Genomic DNA, 8,951 nt, shown 5'->3' with positions numbered 1-8,951 from the left:
ACAGAAGAATGTCTAAACTTCTGAAGGTTCCAGTGAGCACTGTTGAGGCCATAATTCAGAAGTGGAAAGAACATTATTTCACCATAAACCGACCACGACCAGGTGCTCCTCACAAGATTTCTGACAGAGGAGTGAAAAGAATTATCAGAAGAGTTGTCCAAGAGCCAAGGACCACTTGTGGAGAGCTTCAGAAAGACCTGGAATTAGCAGGTATGATTGTTTCAAAGAAAACAATAAGTAATGCACTGAACCACCATGGCCTGTATGCACGCTCACCACGCAAGACTCCACTGCTGAAGAAACAGCATGTTGAAGCTCCTTTAAAGTTTGCTGCACAACATTTAAACAAGCCTGTGTAATACTGGGAGAATATAGTCTGGTCAGATGAGACCAACATTGAACTGTTTGGATGCCAGAATACACATCATGTTTGGAGGTCAAATGGCACTGCACATCAGCCCAAAAACACCATACCAACAGTGAAGTTTGGAGGTGGGAACATCATGGTGTGGGGCTGTTTTTCAGCATATGGTACTGGCAAACTTCAAATAATTGAAGGAAGGATGAGTGGAAAAATGTACAGAGACATTCTTGATAAAAATCTGCTTCCATCTACCAGGATGATGAAGATGAAACGTGGCTGGACATTTCAGCAAGACAATGAGCCCAAACACAAAGCCAAGGAAACTCTCAGTTGGTTTCAGAGAAAGAAACTAAAGCTGCTGGAATGGCCCAGCCAATCACCTGACCTGAATCCAACAGAAAATCTATGGAAAGAACTAAAGATCAGAGTTCATAGAAGAGGTCCACGAAACCTTCAAGATTTGAAGACTGTTTGTGTGGAAGAATGGGCCAAAATCACACCTGAGCAATGCATGCCACTAGTTTCTCCATACAGGAGGCATCTTGAAGCTGTCATTGACAACAAAGGCTTTTGTACAAAGTATTAGATAAATTTCAGTAAGTGTGTTCAATACTTTTTCCCTGTGCCATTCCACATTATTACAAATAACTTCATTTCTGGACATTTATGGTTTGATTTCTTTGTATGTATGGATCACTTGGGTTGTTGCCGACATCTGGTAAAAATTTCATGTCATTAGCACCTCTAGTAATATATTTACTGAGAAAAATGTTGACGTGTTCAATACTTATTTTACCCGCTGTAATAAAAAGAAAAGGTTGTAAGGATCTTGGGGTTTTGTTCAGGAGTGAGGGAAGAATGGAGCATGAGATTGAGAGACAGATCGGTGCAGCATCTGGTTTGTTGTGATGAAAAGGGAGCTGAGCTGTAAAGAGAACCGGTCAGTCTACGTTCCTACCCTCACCTATGGTCACAAATAGGGATGTCTCGATCAGACACTCAGTATCGGTGGCAGATATAAACATTTTTTTTAAAATGGGTAGAATCGGATTTAGTCATGTGATCGGGACAATCCAGTTTTCAGCATCATCATGCTTTACAACTGCCATTAAGAAGTCAAGACGCACACAAGTATGTAACTATGTCCACAGTGTGGGAACACTTTTCAATGGAAAACAATGATGCTGAAACTGCATCTTGCAAAATCTGCAAACTGGATGTTTCTTGTGGGAACAGCAGGGCTCGCTTTAATACTACCAACCTTGTCACTTGGAAAGAAATAAAAAATATATATATATATATCGGATCGGTATCGGAAAGCCTAATCATTAAAAAAATYGGATTGTATCAGGAGCCAAAAAATCTGGATCGGGACATCCCTAGACACAAACTTTGGGTAGTGACCAAAAGAGCAAGATCATGGTCAAAGTGAGTTTTCTCTGCAGGGAAGCTGGACTCAGTGATCCGGGAGGGACTTAGAGTAGAGCCACTGCTCCTCCACATCGAAAGGAGCCAGTTGAGGTGGTTTGGGCATCTAGTAAGGATGGACTCCTCCCTAGGTAGGTGGGAGGAGACCCCGAGGAAGACCCAGGATATGTTGGAGAGACTATTTCTCTCTGCTGGCCTGGGAACTCCATGAAGTCCTCCCAGAGGAACAAGAAGAGCTGGCTGAAAGAGAGGTCTGGGCTTCCCTGATCAAGCTGCTGCCCCTGAGACCTGACTTCGGATAAAGTGGAAGATAATTGGATGGATGGATGAATGGATGGAAAAAAAAGGTTTTGGATTTAGTGGTCGTGACAGATTTTAGAACCAAATACATCCAGTAAAAAAGACCTGGATTTGTTGCTGTAAAAGGTTTTGAAGTGTGTAAAACTCAAAATGACAGTTTTCTAAAATGAAAAAGAAATATGTTGCAATTCCTTAGTTTCAGCATTTATGATTCACAGTGTTGCTTAATGAACGAAACGTCAAAATACCCACATCAGGATACTCAATTCTAGATTGTACCGGTTCGACACGGCGCGTTGAGAAAGTTTATGTTGAGTGATCCTGATGTCTGGAGACGGCGAGTCCTCGCATGTAAACCTCTGCAGTACGATTCTAAAAAAAATGCTTCTTTCAAATAAAATGATTTATCCACATAAAACATAAAAACGTTGCCAAACTGTAATTACACATCTGGAAAATAAACCTGCATGTGTTGCATCATCGGCATAATGCAGACTGAACGATACTGATTCAGTTTCATTTCCAGAATCTTGTTCAGAATCACGTAATCAGTTTCCCCTGACGCTGTGGTTTTAACAGTTTAATAGTTAATTGTTGTTTGATCTAAAAACAACAGGTTGATTCTGCCTGTTTGATGAAGATTAATGACGACATCAAAGGTTTAAAACGTGTGTACTTTAATTACTTTGTACACGTCAATATTTAAGAACACAACAAACAAACCTTACAGAAAACAAAGGAGAAATAGCTTTTAAAAGCCAACAAATCAAGCGTTCTGGTAAGATGTGATAAAAACACAACATGTAAACTCATCAGACTTGAAGGAGATGACATCACACGGGGTCGTCATAAACCAGCTGGACAGAAACTTTGTCGCCGAGCGCTTCGTTCTCTCTGTAAACGTACATCGTCGCGTCGTTAGCGGGCGGGATGTCCTCCCCGCTCTTCCGCTCGTCGCTGGTTTCGTTGTTCTCCTCGGCGATGAGGTCGCTGTACGAGGCCACGCAGACGTCGTGGTCCTGGAGGGACGCCGGGTAATGCAGCGAGGCTCGCTCGATCCGCACCGAGCGGCGGACCGGAGTGAAGAAGCGCACCTCGTAGCCGTTGACTCTTACAGGCTGTCTGTGCTGACTCGGGGGACCACTGAGGGACAAATAAAGAGTTGGAACTCAGGATGCCTGTAAAACCAACACCAACCATTTTGTTTTCATATTACATGTCCGGGTCTATAAATAAACACTTTTGTTCTGATGAGTCCCGGTCGTTTCAACTTTAAAAACAGTGACATCATGTTGGCACACTCACTGCATGTCTCTGCTGTCTGGGACTACAAATAGGGGGACACCAGGGACAGTTGCAACACTTTTTACATTTGACTCTGTTACTCAGAGATGGTTTGAATTAGACAAACCAATCCAAAACCAGTCCTGGACCAGTTCTTCTGTTTTTGTCTGTCTCTTTCCTGTCCTCCAACCAGCCGGTCGAGGCAGATGGTCTCCGGTCCTGAGCCTGGTTCTGCTGGAGGTTTCTTCCTGATTAGCAGGGAGTTTTTCCTCTCCACCGTTTGCTCAGGATGGGAGACTGTGATGAAGTGATTCAACACAATCTGCTGGTTTCTTCTTTACATTGTTCTTTTTATGTACAGTGCCCTGAGATATGTTGTGACTTGGTGCTAAATAAATAAACTTGAACTTGAATAATTTGCATTTGAAAATGAAAAGTCAGATGTTGCAACTGACCCCGGGGACGGGGACAGTTGCAACATTGTTTGGAGGTGGTTACAACATGTTATCAATACAATATATTTCACTGTAAATATAAGTTTTATTATTTTTATATTTATATTATTGCTAAATTAATAAAGAACTGTAAGTTATGATATTACAGTGTTATTTATTTATTCTTTTTGATCAAATGATGAATTTAGATTTGCTTTGATGAGTAGATCTTATATACAGATGTCAAAGACTCTAATTCAAGTTAATTCAATTCAAAATACTTTGCTGATCCCAGAGGGAAATTAGGTAGGTTTTAGGTTTTTTTAGGTATTTGATATAAAATACATTTGGCTTTTAGAGACAAGAATCACAGAACAATTTGTGAGACAGTTAACTTTTGTTTAGCCTATTGTCACTGTACGCCTACATTATGCAACATTTACAAAGAAACAAACTGGGATTTAAAACCATTGTTGAAAACAACAACTGTAGAAAATACATCTTAAACACTTTTATGTTTTAAACCAGTGGTTCCCAAAGTTGGGGTCGGGACCCAAATTGGGGTCCTGAAACATCAAGTTGGGGTCCTGAAAAGATTTTCTAAATTAATTATATTTTTGCCTTAGTTGCCTAAAATGTATAAATGTAGAATAATAAATATTGTTATTATGCCCATGTTTAGTTGACCTGATACAAATGTTTATCATCCAAAATTGTGGGCACAGATCTCTGCTACTGTTATTTTGTGGGTCAGAAGATGAAAAGTTTGGGAACCACTGCACTTCAGAAATCAATTTAAAGGGTAATAAAATAATTTGTGATGTAATATTTTCCCTATAATTATTACAAAAACATAAAATAAGTATAAATAAGTACATTTGTGTAGCCTTTGGTTTTAGGGTTATTAACAAAGTTTGTGTACTACTACTCAGACCAGTAATATTTGGGGTCACAAGTTTTTGCCATGAATATTTTGTGGGTCAGAGGATAAAAAGTTTGGGAAACACTGTTTTAAACTATAAAACTGTCATGAATACACAATACCCTTTTAAGTGTAAACTTAATTTAAACATCTTAATATCATCTGTATGTGCTCTGTTTTTATATGGATTTATCATATGGGGACAGTTACAACAACTGTTACAACTGTCCCCCTTCCTGTCAGCCATGATAAAACCTCATGTGTTAGCTAAATAAGCTGATCTTGATACATGTTAACTATATTAGTTAAAAGTCAACATATGACTTGTTTAAACCATATAAGTTTGAGCTGAATCACAAAAACAGTGACAGCAGTACAACAAAAATAAAGCTGGGCAAAAAAAAATAAATACTTTGGTTCCTCAAAAACAGTTTTTTCCAAATAAATCCTGGAGCAGTTTTTTAATCTGCTTACTTTTTCTCTGCAAGGTGGGACATCTAACTGAGCATGTACAGTGTGTCATCACTCTAGCTTGTTTCTGTTTGGAGAAAAATGACATGTTGCAACCGTCCCTTGTTGCTACTGTCCCCGGTCTCCCCTACATTATATTATATGAATATAATGCTATTAGGTAGTCTGGAAGTACGAGGCACTAAGTGTAAGATCAAATAAAAAACATGAAAAAAAGAGCCACTAACATATTTTCATTACCCAGCTCATATTCCACTAAAACTTTATATTAGCTCATTGTTCCTACCTACATGTTGCACATTTTTACTAAATATTAAATTTAAATGTTTTAAATTCAAAATATAAATCTTAAATCTTAAATGTTGTAATTGTCGAAGTTCACATTTAAATATCTTGGAATGGAATGCAGCCTTTGCTGTTGGTGCTCGCCTCTTGTTAGCAGCGGTTAGCGTTAGCTGAACAGGACGATGTCATCGTCTTACGACTAACGTGAATGTCAAAAATTAAATTGTTGAAAACATTATAGGTGGTAGCCTTTGCTGTAGGTGCTCTCCTCTTGTTATGACATCATCATCCTGAAATGAAAGAAACCGCTAACACTGCTAACACTTCCCTATAAGACATCAAACTTCCGGTTGTGTCCGGTGTCTTACGCACTTCAAACAACCGGACCACAGGTACTACCCATAATGTTTTCAACAAACACACTTCGTATTTAATTTTTAGCATTTAGTTTTGTCGCAGGATGATGACACCATCCAGTTTAGCTAACGCTAACCGATGCTAACAAGAGGCGCGCACCAACGGCAAAGGCTGCGTTCCATTCCAAGATAATATAAATTTCAACACTTACAACATTTAAGACTTAACATTTACATTTAGATTTATACATATGGATTTAGAATTTAACACTTAGAGAAAATATTTAGTAAAAATAAGCAAAATGTGAGAACCGTGAGCTAAATACCACTAAAATGTTAAACTAGGATTTTGCATTCAGAAAGTGAGCTAAATAATGCAACATTAACATTTTATTTTACACTTGGCCCCTCATACAGGAGCATCCACGATGTAAATTCACAGAACTACTCCTACTTCGAGGCTGGACAAAAACAGAAGAAGTACTTATGCTTTCTGTCATCGCTACTGTTGTTCTTTTCCTGTTCGGTTTCACTTGTAAACAACATCATGTAAACTGGGCCACAGCTTCTTTTAAAGCCAAACTTCAAGGCAGAAAATGTTTATTTCTTGTCTCTGTAAACACGATAAGTGGATTTGCCTTTTATTTTCTTTGGAAATCTGATCAATCTAAGACATGCAAAAACATAAGATGTTTTCTTCCCGTCAGGTTACTGATGAAATAGTGAGGTAGTTACTGAACGAGCTCCTAAACCTGAGCCCAGGTGTCCTGAAGAACCAAACGTACCCAGGAGTCTTGGTGATCTTGTACTTGACCACAGAGGAGTCTCCTTTCTCTCCATTAATGAGCGCTCTGACGGGTTTGGGGGTCAGCAGGGGATTGATGATACCATCTGGAGTGTTTTCAGCTGAAGAAATGTGTTCTTGGTTTTCGTTCTCTTCAACAATAAACAAATAAATAATCAATTAGACTTGTAGTTTCCTCAGTTTGTTAAAAACCCACTGGCTAAAATGTCAGTTAAATTTGACATCACTTTAAAAAACAAATATACACCTTTAATTGAAAAGAAAAGCTTTATTTGTAACGTGTACCTTGGATCTCGTCCTTTTTCTTCAGAATGTCAAAAACCACTGATCTCAGCTCGTCTACAGGCTGAGAGAAGAAAAGAACAAGTTAATACAGATTTATTTTAATTTGTCATAGATTTGAACAAAATGCAACAATTATAAACATAAAAAACCTTCAGGCAGTTTTTCTGAAACTCTAAAATCAGATTTGATCTGTTTTTATCTTCTGAACTCATTTTCAAATGAATAAACTTGGTGCTACATTCTTCTGTTAGCTTTTCATCTGTTTTGCATCTGACAGCAACTAAACTCAAACTGAACTCAGAGGCTCAGTGTGTTAAAATCAACATTACAGTAGCAATCAATAGTTTGCTTTGCCAAATTGAGCATTTTTCTACCAATCACTGTATTATTGTGTTGTTTATTTACTGTTACTCTAAATACACAATGAGAGGAATTGAATTAAAGTTATTACACTAAAATGTTTAAATACAGAAGCTTCAAAAACAATATTTTTCCCAGTGATGTTTTCAGACCTTAAAATTTGTTCTAATTAAGATGAAAATTACATATTAATAAAAGCTAATAGACACAAAAAGTGTTTTTAAGCCTTGGAATAGCTTTGATCGAACTGTATGAATTTTAATTTGAGTTTATTTTTTCTAAATAGTTGATGTTTAGAAAACTTTTTTTTCTCTAAGAGGATGGTTGTTAGATTTTTTGCATAAAGAATAAGAGCACAGAAAACTTTTCAGGTGTTTTACCTCCAATACAACACGGACGGCCTCTTCGAACATGGGCAGCACATCCAGGTCTCCTTCTCGCTCCATCAGGCGAGCTCGACAGATCCAGTATTTGGCAAACTTCTGAGACAGCGGTGGCAACCGTGAGAAAATCTGCCTCACCTGGTCTGGAGGGCAGCCCTGTGGACGGGAGACAAACGCTGAAGTTAGAAATTCTCCTTGAAAAGCTGAATCAATACGGCATTAGAGGACCAGAACTACAGTGGGTAACTAGTTATTTGAAAGATAAGAAATGGTTTTATCTGAACTCTGATATACAATATTACATATGGAGTTCCTCAAGGTTCTGTACTTGGTCCCAAGTTATTTCTTTTATATGTGAATGACTTGGTAAATGTGTTGGGGCTTTTTAAATGTGTTTTATTTGCAGATGAAGCTTTTTTGTTTGGGTGAAGATATAGAACGGATGTTGGAGATGATGCAGACAGAATTTGTAAAAATACAAACTTGGTTTCAACTTAATAAACTATCATTAAATTTTGATAAAACTTGTGGTAAATGTGATATTCGGTAATAGAAAGCAAACTATCAACATAGAGTTGATGGTGTTGAGTTTTGTAGAGTTAGAGAGGTGAGGTTTTTGGTGTTTTAATTGATAAATTATTTAATAAAAATAGCTAAATCTATTGCAGTATTGTACAAAGTAAGGGAGTTATTCAATGATAAAGCTCTGTATATGTTGTATAATGCAATAATTGTTAGAGACATTATAATCACCCAGCAAATATATTATTTCATCAATTGAACTTATTAAAGTTCTAGGACTTGGCTGATTACATTTTGCAGGTTATGTATAAGGCACATAAAAACATATTACCTTTAAACATCCAATAAAATTTTGTTAAGAGAGAGTTATTATAATCTTAAAGGGATGGAGATGTTTGTAGAACTTAAATTTCAAACCAGTTTGAAGGAACAGTGTACTTCAATCCAAGGAATGAGATTATGGAATAATCTGGAGAGTGATGTTAAAGATGCCAGAAACTTTAAGTGTATGTTTAAGAGAATGATAAAAGTTGGTCTGTTGAAGAAATATGAAATATTATAATGTGTCTCTATACTAATTGTTGTTCAAGAAGAATTTGATGTTTTTGTTTTGTTTTTGACTTGAAGATTGTTGTTTAAATTTTTTGGGGGGAAAAAGGGGCAGATACAGTGGTTTGCAAAAGTATTCATACCCCTTGAACTTTTCCATATTTTGTCACATTACAACCACAAACATAAATATATTTCACTGG

At 37.3% G+C, this 8,951-nt stretch overlaps 1 protein-coding gene across 1 annotated transcript in view; it reads right to left on the bottom strand.

The window, feature by feature from the left end:
• Positions 1–2,752: 2,752 nt before the first annotated feature.
• The window catches only part of ckap2l (cytoskeleton associated protein 2-like), a 16,113-nt gene continuing 9,914 nt past the window's right edge, over positions 2,753–8,951 (bottom strand). The window contains exons 6-9 of the mRNA XM_013999495.1: positions 7,675–7,833; positions 6,935–6,995; positions 6,630–6,780; positions 2,753–3,235 (exon numbers count right to left, since the gene is read on the bottom strand). Coding sequence (XP_013854949.1) covers positions 2,926–3,235; positions 6,630–6,780; positions 6,935–6,995; positions 7,675–7,833 — 681 coding nt within the window. The 3' untranslated portion in view covers positions 2,753–2,925. The remainder of the gene's footprint in view (positions 3,236–6,629; positions 6,781–6,934; positions 6,996–7,674; positions 7,834–8,951) is intronic.

The sequence above is a fragment of the Austrofundulus limnaeus genome, unplaced genomic scaffold (assembly GCF_001266775.1).
Source record: "Austrofundulus limnaeus strain Quisiro unplaced genomic scaffold, Austrofundulus_limnaeus-1.0 Scaffold8, whole genome shotgun sequence".
Classification (NCBI taxonomy): Eukaryota; Metazoa; Chordata; class Actinopteri; order Cyprinodontiformes; family Rivulidae; genus Austrofundulus; species Austrofundulus limnaeus.
Note: the sequence above shows the minus strand (reverse complement) of the source record. Positions and strands in the feature narration are given on the sequence as shown.